This window comes from Mustelus asterias, chromosome 29, assembly GCF_964213995.1.
Source record: "Mustelus asterias chromosome 29, sMusAst1.hap1.1, whole genome shotgun sequence".
Lineage (NCBI taxonomy): Eukaryota > Metazoa > Chordata > Chondrichthyes > Carcharhiniformes > Triakidae > Mustelus > Mustelus asterias.
Window position 1 is genome coordinate 1,606,741 of NC_135829.1, and position 20,907 is coordinate 1,627,647.

The 20,907-nt window shown below is 46.4% G+C and overlaps 1 protein-coding gene across 4 annotated transcripts in view; it reads left to right on the forward strand.

Annotated features, from left to right (window-relative positions):
• The window catches only part of LOC144480456 (neogenin-like), a 211,059-nt gene that overhangs the window by 108,832 nt on the left and 81,320 nt on the right, over positions 1–20,907 (forward strand). For all 4 annotated transcript variants that reach the window (XM_078199894.1, XM_078199896.1, XM_078199895.1 and 1 more), the window contains exons 3-4: positions 14,237–14,512; positions 15,074–15,224. In XM_078199894.1, coding sequence (XP_078056020.1) covers positions 14,237–14,512; positions 15,074–15,224 — 427 coding nt within the window. The remainder of the gene's footprint in view (positions 1–14,236; positions 14,513–15,073; positions 15,225–20,907) is intronic.

Consider the following 20,907-nt stretch of genomic DNA (forward strand, 5'->3'; position numbering starts at 1 on the left):
GGGGAAACGGGGAGTGAGATTGGATAGGTGGGACAGCAGGATGGGCTGATTGGCCTCCTGCTGTGCTGTGAGATTCTATGGGTGCGTGTATACACACACAAGCCATGCAACCTCCCCCATCCTTCCCACCTGTGTGTACATCACCACATTCCCCTCCCCCATCTCTATATACACAATGTTGACCGTTTTTCTAATTGAGGTACTTATCATTAATCCCGTTGCATTACTTGGTTATTCATGAAGGCCCTGCCTTCTCAACCTTGCCTCTCATCTGAGGTGTGGTGATCCTCAGATTCGGGGCGGCACGGTAGCACAGTGGTTAGCACTGCTGCTTCACAGCTCCAGGGTCCCGGGTTCGATTCCCGGCTCGGGTCACTGTCTGTGTGGAGTTTGCACATTCTCCTCGTGTCTGCGTGGGTTTCCTCCGGGTGCTCCGGTTTCCTCCCACAGTCCAAAGATGTGCGGGTTAGGTTGATTGGCCAGGTTAAAAATTGCCCCTTAGAATCCTAAAATGCGTAGGTTAGAGGGATTAGCGGGTAAATATGTGGGGGTAGGGCTGGGTGGGATTGTGGTCGGTGCAGACTGGATGGGCCGAATGGCCTCCTTCTGCACTGTAGGGTTTCTATGATGATTTCTATGATAAATCACCACCAATCTGCTCTCCCCCTCAAAGGGGAGAGCAGTGATGGTCATCTGGGACTATGATGACTTTACCTTACACGATGTATGGTGCTTAACATGGTCTGTGTGTGTGTGGCGTTGTGTGTGTATGTGGCGTTGTGTGTGTGTGGCGTTGTGTGTGTGTGGCGTTGTGTGTGTGTGGCGTTGTGTGTGTGTGTGGCGTTGTGTGTGTGTGTGGCGTTGTGTGTGTGTGTGTGTGGCGTTGTGTGTGTGTGTGTGGCGTTGTGTGTGTGTGTGTGGCGTTGTGTGTGTGTGGCGTTGTGTGTGTGTGTGTGGCGTTGTGTGTGTGTGTGTGGCGTTGTGTGTGTGTGTGTGGCGTTGTGTGTGTGTGTGGCGTTGTGTGTGCATGCTGTGTGCTGAGGGTATATTTGTGCTTAGCTATGTGTGTGTGTGTCACCAATAATACCTGTATTGTTTCCTTCTCTATCCCGAGGTTTTGTGTACCTTGTGCCGTGCAATGTGACCACACTTTCAACAGGTGTTTGTCAGCATATCCAAGCTGCTCTACTCTGCTTTTTTACAGAAATGCACCTCACTGTTTAATGACCTTTCCTATTTTTAGTGTTATTTTATAGCTCTGAATTTCACTGGTACTGAGCTCTGTGTTGCTCTTTGAGTGACATCAGAAGATATTTTCTTACTGGATTTGATATAAATGTGAGATAGGTTGTCACTGTTAATTACAAACTCTATGGCAATAATCCCAATGACTCCCACTCAGGGGAGGCAATGGCCTCGCGGTATTATCGCTGGACTATTATTCCAGAAACTCTGCTAATGTTCTGGGGACCCGAGTTCGAATCCTGCCAAGGCAGGAGATGGAATTTGAATTCAATAAAAGATATCTGGAATTCAGAATCTACTGATGACCATGAAACCATTGTTGGTTGTCAGAAAAACCCAACTGGTTCACTAATGTCCTTGAGGGAAGGAAATCTGCCGCCCTTACCTGGTCTGGCCTACAAGTGACTCCAGAGCCACAACAATTAGAACATAGAACATAGAAAAGCTACAGCACCAACAGGCCCTTCGGCCCACAAGTTGCACCGAACATGTCCCTACCTACTAGGCTTACCTATAACCCTCTATCTTACTAACTTCCATGAACTTATCCAAAAGTCTCTTAAAAGACCCTATTGGAGCCGCCTCTACCACCACTACCGGCAGCCGATTCCACGCACCCACCACCCTCTGAGTGAAAAACGTACCCCTAACATCTCCTCTGTACCTACTCCCCAGCACCCTAAACCTGTGACCTCTTGTGGCAACTGTTTCAGCCCTGGGTAAAAGCTTCTGAGAATCCACTCTATCAATACCCCTCAACATCTTATACACCTCTATCAGGTCACCTCTCATCCTTCGCCTCACCAAGGAGAAAAGACCTAGCTCTCTCAACCTATCCTCATAAGGCATGCCACCTAATCCAGGCAACATCCTTGTAAATCTTCTCTGCACCCGTTCTATGGCTTCCACATCCTTTCTGTAATGAGGCGACCAGAACTGGGCACAGTACTCCAGGTGGGGTCTGACCAGGGTCCTATACAGCTGCAGCATTATCTCCCGATTTCTAAACTCAGTTCCTCTATTGATGAAGGCCAGTATTCCATACGCCTTCTTAACCACAGCCTCCACCTGCGACGCTGCTTTGAGCGTCCTATGAACCCGATTAGGGATGGGAATAAATGCTGGCCAGCCAGCGACATCCATATCCCACAAATGAAGAAAAGAAACACATTAGCCGGAAATTTACCATCCTGCCTGCCACGGGAATCAGAGCGGGCAAGCAGTGGACCATAGAAAGGTCCGTTGACCTCGGGTGGGAATTCACAGTTTTAGGACGAGCAAGGCCCTAAAATCCCACCCATTGTCACAGAATCATCAGGCGCAATCTTGTTGAGGTTTTTGGGGGTCGTTGGAGAGCCAGCTGGATAGCAGCAGTGCCATTTGTGAAAGGCCCACTGAATCACATGCCGATCAGGCAGTGGCGAGACACCAGTGGGACTTCCCCTGGAATCAGGACCTGGGGCGGAAGTCCTGCCACTGACCAATCAGAGGTTTGCTATCTGGTACTGAGAGTGTTGCTGATCAGGCCATAGCTATAGTGGGAAGGAAACCCATTGGATTGCCAATGAGGCGATACCAGTGAGGGCTGGTATAGTGAGGCCTGGGACTAGTATACCCACTGGTATAGTGAGGGCTGGCATACCCACTGGTATAGTGAGGGCTGGGACTAGGATACCCACTGGTATAGTGAGAGCTGGTATATCCACTGATATAGTTATGCCTGGGGCTGGTATACAAGCCCCCACCTGATATCGAACATGTGAACAGGAAGAGGCCATTCAGCCCCTCGAGTCTGTTTTATTATTTAATTAGATTATGGCTGATTTGAACTCCACTTACCCGCCATTTCTCTATCCCTATAAGAGTAAAAATATCTCTATCTCTATTTCAGTTGACTTAGCCTCAGTAACCACTGGGTCATAAGCAATATGCCAGCTTTGTGTCTCGGGTATCTGCCCCCACTCCAGTGAGTCAGCCGTAGGATTGCTGCAGCTAGTCTCAGCGCTGCCATCCCTCAGCACTATCTTCTGACACTTGCTGCAGAGGTGTGACTGCTGGGTAAGGGTAGGCTGTGGTGTGACGTGTTCCAACAGGAAGAATGGAGAATGAGATACTGGAGCGCACTCGGTGTGTGAATCCAAGCCCTCAGGACAGGCAAAGATTGGAATAAAAATTAAAATGCAGAATATTTCTGTTTCATTATGGAATCTCTACAGCACAGAAAGAGGCCATTGAGCCCGCACCGACAACATAAAACTAGAAGCAGGAGTAGGCCATTCGGCCCTTCGAGCCCGCTCCACCATTCATTTTGATCATAGCTAATCATCAAATTCAATATCCTGATTCCCCCTTCCCCAAATCCCTCGATCCCTTCAGCCCCAAAAGCTATATCTAATTTCTTCTTGAAATCAGACAATGTTTTGACCTCAACTACATTCTGTGGTAGTGAATTCCACACATTCACCATTTTCTGGGTGAAGAAATTTCTCCTCACCTCAGTTCTAAAAGGTTTACCCCTTATCCTAAAACTATGACCCCTAGTTCTGGACCCCCCACCATTGAAGACGTTCTTTCTGAATCTACCTTGTCTAACCCTGTTAGAATTTCATAAGTTTCTATGAGATCCCCTCTTCACTCTTCTAAACTCCAGTGAATATAATCCTAACCGACTCGGTCTTTCTCCTCATATGACAGACCTTCCATCCCAGGAATCAGCCTGGTAAACCTTCGCTGCGCTCTCTCTATAGCAAGGACATCCTTCCTCAGGACACCAAAACTGCACACAATACTCCAGGTGTGGCCTCACCAACGCCCTATACGATTGCAGCAAAACATCCCCATCCCTATACTCAAATCCTCTCGCTATGAAGGCCAACGTACCACTTGCCTGCTGTAGCTGTGTGCTTGCTTACCTTCAGTGGCTGATTCACAAGGACACCAAGGTCTCGTTGAGTATCCACCTCTCTCAATTTACATTCATTCAAATAATAATCTGTCTTCTTATTATTGCCACCAAAGTGGATAACCTCACATTTATCCACATTATACTGCATCTGCCCACAACTGCCATGCATCTGCCCACACACTTAGCCTGTCCAAATCACGCTGAAGCATCTCTGCATCCTCCCACAGCTCACCCTCCCACCCAGCTTTGTATCATCTACAAATTTGGAGATAATACAGTCAGTTCCCTCTTCTAGATCATTATTGTGAACAGTTGGGGTCCTAGCACAAACCCCTGCAGAACCCCACTGTTCATTGACTGCCAATTAGAAAAAGACCCATTTATGCCAACTCTTTGATTCCTATCTGCTAACCAGTTTTCTATCCATCTCAAGACAATACCTGCAATCCTACCCAGGCCCTATCACCATAATCCCATGTATTTACCTGACTAATTCCCCCTGATACTAAGGAGCAATTTAGCATGGCCAATTAATCTAACCCGCACATCTTTGGACTATGAGAGGAAACCGGAGCGCCTGGAGGAAACCCACGCAGACACAGGGAGAATGTGCAAACTCTACACAGACAGTCACCAAGGCCTGAATTGAACCCGGGTCCCTGGCACTGTGAGGCAGGGGTGCTAACCACTGTGCCAGCGTGCTGTCCTTGTGATAATTGATAGTAACAGCAACAATGTGTGCATTTGTATAGCACTTTCATCGTCGTACAACATTCCAAAGAACTTCACAGGACCGATTATTGACCAAAATGTGACATTGGGCTACATCAGGAGATGTTGGGACAGGTGAACACAAGATTGGTCAGAGATATGCTTTGAGAAGCATCTTAAAGGAGGAGAGAGAGAAGTGGAGAGGATTAGGGAGGGAATTCCAGAGCGCAAGGCCCTGGCAGCTGGAAGCACAGTGAAGTGATTAAAGTTGTGAATTTGGAAGAGGCCAGATTGGGAGAGTAGAGATATCTCGGAGGCTGAAGGGTAAGTGATAATGAAGGGTGAGGCCGTGGAAGAATTTGGAAAAAAAGTAGGAAACGAAGTGGAGATAACCACCTCAGGGCAACTCCATTCAGCGGAAACCGACTATCCCCAAGTGTATTCTTTTTGTGTTTTCCTTAAAATCCAGTCGGGTTGAGGAAACATTAAATTGCAGTAGATCCGGGATCTGTGACCAGCAGTCCTACCCAGCCCTTGGAGAGGAAAGAAAGTCTCTCTTTTCATTCAGATTAGTTTCACTGTTATCAGCGATGTGAATGGGGATATGTATTTAGTGATTTCAGTGTGGTCCAGGGCCTCATTCTCCAAGGCTGCTTCATTCTGACAGCTGCTTGTTAAAAGCAAATTACTGCGGATGCTGGAATCTGAAACCAAAAGAGAAAATGCTGGAAAATCTCAGCAGGTCTGGCAGCACCTGTAAGGAGAGAAAAGAGCTGACGTTTCGAGTCCAGATGACTCTTTGTCAAAGCTAAAAGATATAGAAAGTGGGAGATATTTATACTGCAGGGTGAAGGAATGAAAGATGAATCATAGCCACAGAAACCAGGGGAAAGGCTGCTAATGGCAGCCCAGAGAGAGAATAGAAGGTGTGAATGGCCAAATGGCAGAGAAGCTGAAATCAGAGGGTAAGTTGTGACAGGTGTGTGTGTGTGTGTGTCCATGTGTGTGTGTGTGTGTGTCCATGTGTGTGTGTGTGCGCGTGTGTCCATGTGGTGTGTGTCCATTGGCATGTGTGTCCATGTGCGTGTGTGTCCGTCCGTGTGGTGTGTGTGCGTCCGTGTGGTGTGTGTGTGTCCGTGTGGTGTGTGTGTGTCTGTGTGGTGTGTGCGTGTGTCCGTGTGGTGTGTCCATGTGGTGTGTGTGTGTACACGTGTGGTGTGTGTGTGTACACGTGTGGTGTGTGTGTGTATTCGTGTGTCCAAACGGTAGAGAAGCTGAAATCAGAGGGTAAGTTGTGACAGATGAAGGTGTGTGTGTGGCTGGGTGGGAAACAGATAAAATGGAGAAAAGGGGGAAAAAGGTAAGGAAAGAGGTGATAAAATGGGGGGAAGAGTGGGGGAGGAGAAATATAAAAATAAAGAAAGACAATAAAGAAATAAAGGGTAGAGAACAGTTAAAATTTAAATGAAATGAAAACAAAAGGGTCGAGGTGGGGTAGAGCTAATTATCTGAAGCTGCTTGTTAAACACTGGCAATGGGACATCAGACTGGCGGTCCATTCCTGTGAAGTTACACTGCAGGCTGCCCAGACACCTTCCTCCTGGTTGGGTAACTCTCAACTGGCGTTTGTGTTAGTCTGAAGCTGTGTTTGCAAATGGGGATTACTTTTATTTTAACTTGATCAGTTGTTGTGATTTGTAAAGTGCTGCCTGAAAGGGCAGTGGAAGCAAGTTCACCAGCCACTTTCAGAGGAGAATTGAATAAACACTTAGAAAGGAAACATTTGCTGATCTGTGGGAAGAGAGCAGTGGGGGAGTGGGACTAATTGGACAGCTCTTTCAAAGAGCTGGCATGGACACAATGGGCTGAATGGCCTCCTTCTGTGCTTTATCATTCTATATTGGCCACAGTGCGACTGGCATCGGCAGCGAGAGACTCTTTCAGCCTCCTTATCGCCAGTAAAGCTGATGTTCTTTTCAAACTAAAAATCAAAAGAATTGAGGATGAGTGTATCGTTTTCCTCGACAATGGAACGCGCTTTGAACAAATGTACCCCCCCTTATACATCCTTCCCCTTTAAGATGCATGCCGATTTCAGTATAGTGTGGGGGGGAGGGAGAGGGGAGCGGGGCGGTAAGAAGTGTCTGACTAATAGAAGATTCAAAGCCTGCTGTGATTTTCTGTAGCCTGGACTTTGATGGCCTATCTCTAATTGACACATTTTTCAGCTTTCAGTAATGGGAACAGAGTTTCTTTGATACTGGTGTTGCTATAGAGATGACCTCTTTCAACGGTCAGCATGAAGAAGATCACAATAAACCGTTTCTGAAAGGGAAAAAGTTTTTCTTATTATTGAGCAGCAGAATAGATACGACCCGATGATTCCATAAATGCCCTCCCAGGTTTGGTGCTAATCGAGGTGTTTAAATTGCCCGAAGAATTTGACAGTGTAGATACTAAGCCAGCTTCCTCTGGCGAGGGAGTCAGGAACGAAGGCGGGGAGTGGGGAATAATCTTCAAATTACAGCTAGGTTGTTCCAGAGGGATGTCGGGAAGCAAACGATCTTCTACACAAAAGGTAGTAGAACTCTGTTTGCCCAGGAAATCTCTTCCCCAGCTCCCAGTCCACGCTTTGAATGGGCCAGCTCCAGGCCACATTCTGTGTCCCCTGGTCCCAGTCTCTGTGATCTCTTGCCTCAATGCGATGTGTGGAATCTTCTCCCCGTGAAACACAATACTTCAGATGCTGGAGAGCTGAAATAAAAGAAGAAAATGCTGGGAATACTCAGCAGTCCATTGCTTTTTGTATTAGTGTTCATTTTACTGTCACTTCTCTTCCAGGAATGTCCACCTTGAAGAAATTCTGCCCTTCCCTCCAGCGGGATTTCTGTTTGTTGCTTTGACTTTTGTCTTGGACTTATTGCAATGATCCCAATGTTCTCCCCAATCTGTTAGTGTTCCTGATGTGGAGATGCCGGCATTGGACTGGGGTAAACACAGTAAGATGTCTCACCACACCAGGTTAAAGTCCAACAGGTTTATGTTTCAGTGATTGTTCACCATGAGTCCAAAGGAAGAAAATGTCATCTATGTATCTAGTGTATAGCATCGGTTGAAGGTCCTGTGCGGTGAAGAGGTCTTGTTTGAAACTGTGCATGAAGATGTTGGCATATTGAGGTGCGAATTTGGTCCCCATGGCTGTTCCGTGTGTCTGGATGAAGAACTGGTTGTTGAAGGTGAAGACATTGTGGTCCAGGATGAAGCGGATGAGTTGTAAAATTGCATGTGGAGACTGGCAGTTGTCGGGGTTGAGTACTAAACCTCACTTGGACTTTAACCTGGTGTTGTAAGACGTCTTACAGTGTTCCTGAAGTACAGGCCTTTTCAAAGCTAGCTTGATCTGGAGACCCCAGCTCATTACTGTCAGACCCAGTGCTCTGTAATACTGCTTATCATCATTGCTTTTTAAAATTGAAAACCTCTAATTAGATTTGCCAGTATACGGCTCTCAGGTCGTCTGATCCTTTGGATTCATCAACTCAAACTGCAGCACAGAAACCAGCATTCAGCCCATCATATATGGAAAGAGCTTTTCAATCAGCCCAATTTCTCGGCTTTTCCCCATAGGCCTGCAAATTTCTTCTATCCAGCTATTTATCCAATTCCCATTTGGAAGTTGTTACTGTATCTGCTTCCCTGCCCTTTCAGGCCATGCACTGCAAATCTCAGCAACTTGCTGTGTAAAAGAATCCTCATCATCCCTCTGGTTCTTTTCTGAATTTGCCTTAAACATTCTCCCTGTGTCTGCATGAGTTTCCTCTGGTTGCTCCAGTTTCCCCTCTCAGTCCAATGATGGGTAAGTTAGGTGGATTGGCCAGGGTAAATGCATGGGGTTATGGGGATAGGGCGGAGGGGAGGGCCTGGGTAGGATGCTGTTTTGGAGAATCGGCATAGACTCGATGGACCGATTGGCCATCTTCTGACTGTCGAGATTCTATGGATTCTCTGGTTCTGAATCAGTGTCCTCAGGCAACTGATCCTCCTTATTTACTCTAACAAAATCTCTCCTAATTTTGAACCCCTTCATCAAATCTCCCATCAATCTGAAAGAAGAAAGACCTCAGCTAATCTGCTTTCTCCACATCAGGGATTGACCAATCAACTGGAGTCTGGTTGGAGTCTCTGACTACCTATTCCATGCAAGAGAAGATGCATTGAATGAGCTGCTTTGTTTGGGGAAAGTGGTTTTGTTGCATCCTTTCCACAGAAAGCTAATCGTGGCAAAGGGTGACACTGATCATTGTAAAGATGACACAGAGTGAGCCCACATTTCACTCCTCTCCTTCAGTTGTCAAGTGGAAACTTGGTACTTTTCCCACCAGAGGAGGGATAAACAACTGTGATTACCACAGATCAGGCTGCGAAAGCGCACTTACTTATTGCATAGAGCTGAGCGGTACGGTGCAAGATGGTTAGCACTGAGCCTCTCAACGCCAGGGACCTGGGTTCGATTCCAGCCTCAGGTCACTGTCTGTGTGTAGTCTGCACGTTTTCCCTGTGTCTGCGTGGGTTTCCTTCCGCTTTCCTCCCACAGTCCAAAAATATGCAGGTTAGGTAGATTGGCCATGTTAAATTGCCTCTTAGTGTTCCAAGTTGTGTAGATTAGGGGGATTAATGAGGTAAATGCATGGGGTTATGGGGATAGGGCGGGGGCGGGGGATGGGCCTGGATAAGATGCTCTGTCAGAGAGTCGGTGCAGACTTGATGGGCCGAATGGCCTCCTCCTGCACTGGAGGAATTCTGTGATTAAATTAGTGGGAAGGGAATGAAAGGTTGAGGGAATAGTAGTGGATGCCTCTTTGACTTTCATTCAGTGGACAGAGGGAGAGTTGTAAGGAGCAGCGAGCTTCGTGTGTGACAGGCGAAGGGGGAGCTGCTGGAATGAGATATCACTGAGAGGGGAGTTCACAGTCGAGTGGAGTAATACATTTTGACTTTACTGTAGGGCATTCGAGAGCATTTGAGCTGAAAAGGCGGACAAGCAGAGAAGCAGTGTCTGTAAATGGGCTGATCAACGATTCAGTGAACATATGAATTAACTCGCCCATGTTGTATCCTGCCTCTGTGGCAGCCAGTCACACTCACTGAACTGGACAGCGATTGAAGACAAGTCCCACCTGCAATCCGTCTCCACTACAAGCCCAGTGCTAGCTCTCGCAGAATATTGAGTCATAAATTGTCTATTTCTCCTCTCCTGATTAAAGTATTCATTCTTAATTTCCTTAATAGACTGGCGGTAGAATTAACCGTATTCACTGTGGTTCTCAGGGCATTTTCCCCTTTTCCTCCAAATTCTAGTTTGGCTTCAGCTCAGGTTCTGTTGCTGCGACAAACGCGAGGTTGTTTTCCGTTCCCAGTTCATGCTCCTGTCTCCTGCCCAATTTGATAGTGTGCCTTCCCCACTCTGACATGTAGTGACACTGGGGAGAGAAAACATGGAAGCCACACAGGCAGTGACAGACTGCCCTCTGTGTTTGTGGATGTTCCGCCTGCAATAGCATGCTGACACTAGAAGATCCAAGGATGACAGGGGGGGATGCAGTGATGCAGTTCGCGGGCAGTTAGGATCATTCGCCAGTGTGTAGGCTGCAGGACTGATAGATGGCAGGAACAGTCCGTGAAAATAAATGGTGCAGGATTTGGGGAAAGCTGGGATGGCTGTAAGATCCAGCCGCAGCCTCAGGAATCCCGATTGCTTTCAGTGTACAGGTGGAGGGCAGATAGCTGCATGTGGGGATGTAGTAACTGTGTAGGTAAGTTCCAGCTGTGACCGTTACGCGCCCGTAGCCATAAGTCTTGATTAAAAAGTGTGCATTCGTAATGAGTCTGCATGTGTGCGTATATAGGGGGGATATTCATGTATAGATTAATATATCTGTCTACATAGATGTGTAGATGCGTGTATTAATAGCAGCATGGTGGCACAGTGGTTAGCACTGCTGCTTCACGGCGCCAGGGACCCGGGTTCGATTCCTGGCTTGGGTCACTGTCTTTGTGGAGTTTGCACATTCTCCTCGTGTCTGCGTGGGTTTCCTCCGGGTGCTCTGGTTTCCTCCCACAGTCCAAAGATGTACGGGTTAGGTTGATTGGCCATGCTAAAATTGTCCCTTCGTGTCCTGGGATGTGTATGTTAGAGGGATTAGCAGGGTTTTGGGGATAGGGCCTGGGTGGGATTGTTGTCAATGCAGACTCGAAGGGCTGAACGGCCTCCTTCTGCACTGTAGGGTAGGGTTTCTATATATGGTGGGATTAGAAAGGGCACCTGGTGTCCTCGGGTTGGCATGGACAAGATGGGCCGAATGGTCCCCTTCTGTGCTGTAACTTTTCTATGGTTCAACATACATATATACATAGAAAGAGGTAGATATGTAAATCTGTCTATCTATATTATATATATACATACAGGTTTATACATCTCTGTGTGCACACAATTTCTGTTTATGGGAATTTCCTGATTTACTCTAAGCTATCGATTTGATGAGGAAAAGGGGAAAATTACCTTAGTGCATTCACTCCCCGGAATTGGGCTGTTTCTTATACAAACTGATTGCAAAGCGCATTTTCTCTTTTTTTCTCTCTGTTTCCACCCGTGAATGTACGTAGCTATTATTTAGAGCAGGGAAATTGGATATTTGTGTTCAAAGCACACGCCCATTTTCGGGCAAAATGAATTGTACCATGTTTACTGAAATGTTGCTTGACTTTCAGTGTCGTGAGCTCCAGGAGTACATGGATTAACCTTGCTGTTGGGGCAGTACTCTGGGATGTCATTGATAAGGCAGTCCTGTGTATTCTGGGGGTTCCTGGGATCGGGCTGTTTTGAAGTTGCTCCTGAATTTTGGGCTGAGTGGGTCGGCTTGGATTAAGTGTCCTGTTCGTGATCTCGTTCATGGAGCAGAAACTAACCCCACTGCAATCACAACTCTGGAAATTGGCATTTGGAGAAAAAAATGCAATTCTTGTCTTCCTTCAAGTATAAATTTGAAAAAAAATTGTTCCTTAGAACTCTGGCCCCTCTCTCCATCCACCCCTGTCAATTTAATCTCAATTCAGCATTTGGGTTTTGTTACGGTGCTGATTTAGGGCACTGGTGGTTTCTGTGTCTGAAGCCCAGTGGGAGCTGTCCCTTGCTCTTGCTTGCTCTCTCTCTCTCTCCCTCCCTCCCTCTTTCTTGTGCTCCCTCTCCTTGGCCTTCGCTCTCCCTCTCCCTGGGCCTCGCTCTCCCTCGCTCTTGTGCTCGCTGTCCCTTGCTCTCGTTCTCTCTCTCTCGCTCTCGTTCTCTCTCGCTCTCGTTCTCTCTCACTTGCGCTCTCTCGCTGTCACTCTTGTGCTCGCTTTCCTTTGCTCTCGCTCTCTCTTGCTTGCTCGCTCTCTCATTCTTGCTGTCTTGTTCTCTCACTCTCGCTCTCTCAATTGTGCTCACTCTCTCGCACACTTGCTCTCTCTCTCGCTTAACTCTCCCTCAGACCAGCTGAATTCCTGGATGGTTTTCATAGCCTTGGGAAGTGAATGAAAGGGCAGATCTGTAAACCAGAATTGCTGCTCCCTCAAAGGCATCACCTGAAGACATAAAGGCCGCTGGTTTTATTTCCAGCCTGTGCTGAGTTTAGCTGGAGTGGCCTGTCTGTGTTAGAGCTGTAAAATAATCAGCTGTGGTTCCTGTTCTGATCACGATCCCTGCTGGAAGTGTGAAGACAGGCAGGTCGTAGCTGTGATGCCAGCTTTCACGGTGTAGGCTAATGCATTGGGATGCTGGTAACCATGGAAATGCAGCACCGCAGCATCAGGAGAGTAGGAGGAGAGGGAAAATAAATCAATGAAATAAATCTTCCGAGCTGTATATCTGTGGAATGCTGAGCTAGCTGAGGTATAGTGCCACGTGATGTTTGCTCCTGGGGTTGCGGGGGGGAGACAGTCATGACTTATCTGACCCTGACCCAGCAAGTTTGTTGAATTGCAGAGTGGTGAAGGAATGAGTTTGTGTGCATCAACTGACAGCTTTGAGGGGTTTGCTTTGTGGCAGCTCTACAGTTCCAAATCCCACAGCTAAATGTACTTGTTGGCCAGATTATGAAACATGACTGCAAAATATTCCTAAAAATAGTCCTCAATGTGTCACCTGTGATGCTAATACCTTAGCTGTGAAGAGCACAGACCAGTTCCACTGTGGATAGTGCTAATCTAGTTTATTACAGGAAGGACTTCTGACACTTTAGAAAATATCAGGGTTCATACGTTTGCTATTATCGAATTGATTGGCATGTCTTACTTTCCTCAGCCTTCCTCCATTCCTCCACAACTCAGTAGCTTTCAGAATCCAAGCTTTTTGTAAACTTATTGCTGCTTTTTTGTTCATTTCCACAACTCCCAAACGCGGTCATGTTCCCCAGCAATAAAGTTTTCAAACATCTGTCACAAGCAGACCACAAATTTCTTTTGAATTGAGGAACTTGGTTTGAGGGTTCAGGTTGTACAGCTCTGGAGGGAATGCTTGAAGGACACAAAACCTGGATCTTCTATATTGATCTAGAATATTCAAAATATTTCCATTGACAAAGCTGTCCTTGGAGTTGTGGTGATCCAGCGGTTAGATAGCTGCTCTCACATCTCAAAGCTTTGGCTCAATGAGTAATGCTCGCATTTCTTGAGTCAGAAGATTGAGAGTTCAAGTTCCACTCCAGAGACTAGATCACAACATCCAGGCTGACACTCCAGGAGTGAGGGGGTGCTGCATTCTTGGAGGCACGGTAGCACAGTGGTTAGCACTGCTGCTTCACAGCTCCAGGGTCCCGGGTTCGATTCCTGGCTCAGGTCACTGTCTGTGTGGAGTTTGCACATTCTCCTCGTGTCTGCGTGGGTTTCCTCCGGGTGCTCCGGTTTCCTCCCACAGTCCAAAGATGTGCGGGTTAGGTTGATTGGCCAGGTTAAAAATTGTCCCTTAGAGTCCTGAGATGCATAGGTTAGAGGGATTAGCGGATAAATATGTGGGGGTAGGACCTGGGTGGGATTGTGGTCGGTGCAGACACGATGGGCCGAATGGCCTCCTTCTGCACTGTAGGGATTCTATGATTCTATGAGGTGCCATCTTTCAGATAAGACTAAACTGTGGACTTATCCGACCCTTCAGCTGGATGGGAAAGATCCCACAGCCACTATCTCGAAGATGAGCAGGGAAGTTCCCTGGTGTCCTTCTCAATATTTATCCTTCAGCTGATGTCGTTAAAGCAGATTGTCCAGACATTTATTTTATTGCTGTTAGTGGAGCTTATCGTGCAGTATCTGCAGTAAGGTAACTCATCACTTTGTCTGTTGCAGGTCTTCCCCGGTTCAGCGGTCAGCCCCAAGCTGTCTCTGTGCACCAAGGCGACACCACCCTGTTAGGCTGTGAGGTGAATGGCGATCTTGTTCCATTTGTGAGATGGGAGCACGACAGACAGCTCGTGGTGTTGGAAGGAAGGTTCCTAAAGTTGCCCAGTGGCACCTTGGAAATCGGCAATGTCTCTGACAGTGATGCTGGGTCGTATCGCTGCTCCGTGGAAACGGCGGGGCTTTCCAAAACAAGTGAAGAGACGGAGCTTACAGTTTTACCAGGTAAGCGTCAATCACAATAAACAGTGTGAAGTGAGCGATAGAACCAGAGGGTCTGACTGGGACACTTGCTCTTTCACCCGTGCAATTCAGGCCGGCAGACAGGAAGAAAATCTCCTTCTGGTCCCTGGGGTCAACATGAAGTGAGTTTGGGCCATTCGAATCCAGTGCCTATTCTGGCATTCAGTTGGCAGGCTCACTGAGAGGGTATCAGATAATTAATAAATAAATATAAACAGTTACAGTTTGCGAGGTACATTATAAAAGGAAACTTAATTCTGTCAAACTGTGCTGTACCTGACCTTGAATGCTCCACAATGGGATATGTCTTGTTCAGCAAAGCTAACAGCGTTCCCCTCAAAGCACTTGAGATTAATTTTACAAAAGAGTTTAAAAATATTGTCAGTTACGCTCACTTATTCCACATTCATTTTGTCTAATGGCTTTCGACATATGTATTTGTTCCTGTAAAGTCCCTGTGCTCTGCTATAATTGAAAGCAGGAACTCTGTGTAGTTGTGATAATAACTGGTTTACTGACAGTTCTCACTTTGTTCTTTTTCAGAGATAGGTGCAGAGCGAAAGATGAAGTTTCTCCAGCAACCTGTTCCCATGAGTAAAGTGACAGGCACGACAGTAATCTTACCATGTGTGGTCTCTGGCTACCCAACACCTACCATTCATTGGACCCAGAATTCAGAGACTATTTTGGAAAGGTCTGCCACTGTTTCCATTTACAGAGTGAAATAACCAAAGTTAAAATGATTTGATTCAATATGATTTATTATTGACACATGTATTGGGATACAGTGAAAAGTATTGTTTCTTGTGCACTATACAGACAAAGCACACCGTTAGATATACGAGGCAAGTTTTTTTACAGAGGATGGTGGGTGCCTGGAACTTGCTGTCAGGCGAGGTAGTGGAAGCAGATACAATAGTGACTTTTAAGGGGCGTCTGGACAAATACATGAATAAGATGGGAATAGGGGGATGTGGTCCTCGGAAGGGTAGGGGGTTTTAGTTCAATCGGGCAGCATGGTCGGTGCAGGCTTGGAGGGCCGAAGGGACTGTTCCTGTGCTGTAATTTTCTTTGTTCTTAGAGTACATAGGCGAGAAGGAAAGGAGAGGGTGTAGAATATGGTGTTACAGTCATAGAAATATCAACTTAATATAAGGTAGGTCCATTCAAAGGTCTGATGGCAGCAGGGAAGAAGCTGTTCTTGAGTCGTCGTATATTGCAGGACAATAATCCAGACTGGGAGAGTATCAGAGATTATTCACCAATGACCCTTAACGTTTCTCCCTGTCTCTGGCCCTCTGGGTATGACTGACTTGCCTGTAGGAATTTGCTCAGGTTCAAATTCACCATTTTCCTGTTGTCTGGCAGAAGAGCAATGCTGTTTGGAGGTGGAATGGGATGGAAGAGCTCTTTTTAAAAAGAACTCCATGTCTGAGGAATAGAAATCCTGTGAAACGGACTCATCAACCGCAACTTACAGAAGAGCAAGAGCTGGGTCAGGCTGACTGAATTTGAGAGCTTGAGCATGTAGGGAATGAGTAACTTATTTATCTATCTGTTATGGCATTGCAGCATGGAGAGATAATTAAACAGAGCTACGGGGCAGGGGGAATTTAACCAGGGTGCACAGATAAAGTCAGACAACCACATGTGGTTTTGATTTGATGTAATGATCTATAGTTAATTAACAAAACTGGGGATGCAGTAGATTAGTGGCCATGGCGCTCGACTAGTAACCAGAGTTGGTAGTTCAAATCCAACTATGGCAAATTGTGAAATTTAATTCAATAGTCAGGTCACTTGTGAGCTATCACCAAAAAGATTACCACAAAAGCTGCTGGATTGTTGTAAAAACCTCTTCGGGGAAGGGAGCCTGCGTATAATAAAAACAGAAAATACTGGAAAAATTCAGTAGGTCTGGTAGCATCTGAGGAGAGGGAAACAAGAATTAACGTTTTGAGTCCATGTGACTCTTCTTCAGAGTCTAGCTTGGTCTACCTATGATTTCAGTCTTGTCTATGTGACAAGTTGGATGGGCAATAGAAGTCCTTTTGTGAGAGTCACCCACATCCAGAGAGCACAGTGGTTAGCAGGGACCTGGGTTCGATTTCAGCCTTGAAAGTTTTTTACAGAGGGTGGTGAGTGCCTGGAACTCGCTGCCGGGGGAGGTAGTGGAAGCAGATACAATAGTGACTTTTGAGGGGCGTCTGGACAAATACATGAATAGGATGGGAATAGAGGGATATGGTCCCCAGAAGGGTAGGGGGTTTTAGTTCAATCGGGCAGCATGGTCAGTGCAGGCTTGGAGGGCCGAAGGGCCTGTTCCTGTGCTGTAATTTTCTTTGTTCTTAGAGTACATAGGCGAGAAGGAAAGGCCTATTTTCTTCTGAGTGGAGTTTGCACGTTTTCCCCGTGTCTGCATAGGTTTCCTCCAGGTGCTCCAGTTTCCTCCCACAGTCCAAAGATGTGCGGGTTAGGGGGATTGGCAGGGTAAATGCGTGGGGTTACGGGGATGATAAGGTGCTCTGTCGGGGAGTTGGTGCAGACTCGATGGGCTGAATGGTCTCACTCATTCACAGTGTAGGGATTCTATGAAGAGTGGACTCGGCTGCGATACTCCAAATGTTGAAAGCTGCCCGCACACACTGTCTAGGCATGCATGACAATGAAAGGACAAGGTACGGGAGGACACCAGCGTACCATACCCCTTCAGGGTAGAAATCAGCAAATGTTGGAAGAGAAGGGAGTATAACTCGGACTTTGGAGGTTGGGGACAGAAGAGGGCTGCTGTAAACCAAGACAATCGATTGAGGTTTGTTTTTTGGTTGTATTTTTCCTGTGCGGTCTCTGGGCTGAGACACAACCCAGAGAGGGAAGTGAGTGGAACAGTTAGCGCTGGGCCTGGGGCTGGGTGTGGATTGACAGGGACTTTCCTTGAGCAGCTTTTGGGTGTTGCTGGAAATTGTGGAAGCAGCGGGAATCTATCAGATAAACTTTTTTTTAAAAAGTGCTTTCCGTTGGAAGTGCGTATGATTTAATAATGGTCTCTAATTCAATAAATTATACAGGAATGAGAGGTAATCAGATGGAGCTATAAGCATCTTGGGTGCTGGGCGATGGTGAATGCAGATTACTGTTGCTGTTTGCTGCACATTTGTACCAGTGACTCAGTGTGAAGTGCGCACTGTGTTAAAGTAGACATTGTGCAGTGAGGCTGCTCTCAGGCTCTTACAGAATCGGTAAATTCTGTTCCTTAGCATGTATAAGACTGAGAAAATAAGTAGTTAATGTAAAATGGGCCAAATTGTTTTGAATCCCCCCTTAAAGTAATGCCAGGAGCCGATAGCAAATGCGACTATCTGCATGTCCAGTAATCTAATCCGTAGACAGCTCTTCAAAACATAGCGATGGTAATGGCCAGACTGAACTCTATTTCCAGCCACTCAAAGTAATCTTCCTGGGTTTTGACCTCATTCAAACACCTCTGGTCTATTCTGTGCCTCATGGCTGCAGTCTGTGGGGAAGAGTAGATCTTGTGTGTCCCCGAGATTTTAACCCATTCAAAACTCACTCAATTGCACCAGTTAAAATTGACCCAATATACGTGCAATCGATTGTGAAGGCATATACAAGTTTGTGTCCGTGAGTGATTTTCTGCTTCCAAGCTGTAGTGCATCAAGCAGTCTCTCTCCTGCTCTCTTTCTCTCCTTCACATGTTAACTTCTTGTTCCCAACCTCTTTGCATGTCCCAGTAACATCGTTGCTTGACTCCTTGTACAGATAATGATTCCCAGCCTTTTGGCATCCTGCATTCCCCTTCCCAGTTCCTTTATGGCTGACGTCTTCCACTAATCCATACTTCAGCATAACTATGTGCTGATTTTCCATACTGTTTCCCGCAGTGCAGTGATGTTGAGCTGGTTACATAATGGGACCAACAACTACCAAATATGTGAATATTTCAGCTCCTGTTGGGTTCGGGCAGTCTCTGTGCTGAAGAGGCCTTGAGCGAGGAGGCCCTAGAGAGAATCAGATTCAAACACAAACCACAGGACTAGGCTCCAAAAACAGACCCACATTTTGTTAATTAGTGCTTAATTCCTATAGTCTTTAATGTGATTGGCTGCCTGTCCAGATCTGCATTCCATTTGGGTGAAATTTAATTTCAGATTCTCTTCTGAAACGCAGCCTGCCAGGGTTTTAAAACTGTGGTTGAATATTTATTTAATTCACCTTAAACCTAGTGGTTTGTTACTTGCCAACCACTGAACGTTATGTGCAGGAATGTTGCCTCACAGTCTCCTTCAAACTAACTTGCGTGTTCTTTCCTTTAAGAAAACAAAACTCCTAATTACCCAGACCATCCTATTTTGAACTACACATCATCCATATACAGGCACAGTGTCTGAGAACCGGGGAATTAGGGACAGAACCAAGCCAGATTTCAGGGGGATGGGACCGGGCCGGGACGGGTGGAGTCAAGGGTCGTTTGGAGCAGGGGAAAGGCGGGCAGGTGAAGTTGGTAACTATTCCGGTGCTCCCCCACACCGATGCAGCACCGAGCCGAGCAAATAGAGATGTGAATTTACTCAATAATTAAAATTCACACCTGACAGTTTATAAAAAACATCAACTAGCCGATTTTGAGACCTATGTGTGTGTATATATAAAGATTTTATACCAGAAACAAGTTAACCCTGGGAAGGAGCACTGCCTCAGCAAAACAACTCGGACCTATTTAAAGTAAAGTTTATAAAGTAAAGTTTATTTATTAGTTACAGGTAACGCTGCAATGAAGTTACTGTGAAATTCCCCTAGTCGCCACACTCCGGTGCTTGTTCAGGTCAATGCGCCCTAACCATAACTATTTCTCCTTTAGAGCAGTTTTGCTTTCCCTTCTCATATCATAGAAATCATAGAAACCCTACAGTGCAGAAGGAGGCCATTCGGCCCATCGAGTCTGCACCGACCACAATCCCACCCAGGCCCTACCCCCACATATTTACCCGCTAATCCCTCTAACCTACGCATCCCAGGACACTACGGGGCAATTTAACATGGCCAATCAACCTAACCCGCACATCTTTGGACTTCTCTCTGGGAAGTGCTGACTGTTGAGTGAAGGGTCCCTGATTTGCAGCTCAAGGGGTTTTTTCTTTGGACCTCTGGATGTTGGAAGAGGAGGCCATTCAGCCCCTTCGGCCTCTTCTGCCATTCAGTTAGATGAAGACCAATCTGCAATCTTAATTCTACCCATCTTGATTCCTGTGACCTTGAATACCCTCAGCCCTACAAAAGGATATTTAATGTTGATCTGTACCTCAGTTCCATTTACTTCCATACCCCTTGATGCCCTTTATGTATCAAAAGGTTCATTGATTTCAGTCTTGATGCTTCAACTGATTCTCCGATGACAGGCTGCTCTACCTTAGAGGCATCACAGCCCAATTCTGTCCTCATCCAACATTGACTGATGCCCAGAGGAATCACTGGACAATGGTCACACTGGAGAACCAGGACGTCATTTTTCCTTCCATATCCTTAGGGCTAACTGTAGCATTCCAACCTGTGACCCGACAGAAGTCAGTGAACCCATTAAGGCTGCGACATAGAGCCTTCTGGATTGCGTGCCTCAGTCTGCAAGCCTTTTAGCCCTGTCTCTGTGCTGAATTGGTCATTGCGATGATTGTGGGGAGGGATCAGGGAAGGCGGATGGTGGGGTAGAACTTCTGACTGCTTGAGTCATAAAGAAGAAGGTCATAGAACATTACAGCGCAGTACAGGCCCTTCAGCCCTCGATGTTGCGCCGACCAGTGAAACCAATCTAAAGCCCCTCTAATCTACACTATTCCAATATCATCCATATGTTTATCCAATAACCATTTGAATGCTCTTAATGTTGACGAGTTCACTACTGCTGCAGGCAGGGCATTCCACGCCCTTACTACTCTCTGAGTAAAGAACCTACCTCTGACATCTGTCCTATATCACCCCTCAATTTAAAGCTATGTCCCCTCGTGTTAGCCATCACCATCCGAGGAAAAAGGCTCTCACTATCCGCCCTATCTAGGGTAATCTTAAAGTGATGGAGGGATCTGACATGCGAGACCAAAATGTAAGAGAAACGCTACTCCTGGAGTGTGAGAGGGAGATGTGTCAAAATGTTTGGATAATTAATTTGAGAGGAAGGAGAATCTTCCAGTTATTTCTAGTTTGTTGAACGTTTCTGCGTAATGACAATCTGTGACTGGGATGAGAAAGAGCTGTTATTGTGGAATGGATTTGTATTATTGAGAAGCATAAGGTCTGTAAAGCCAAACACATTAACCAACATTTCCTTCAGAATAAGGTGTCTCGGGCAAAAGTCATACAGTCAC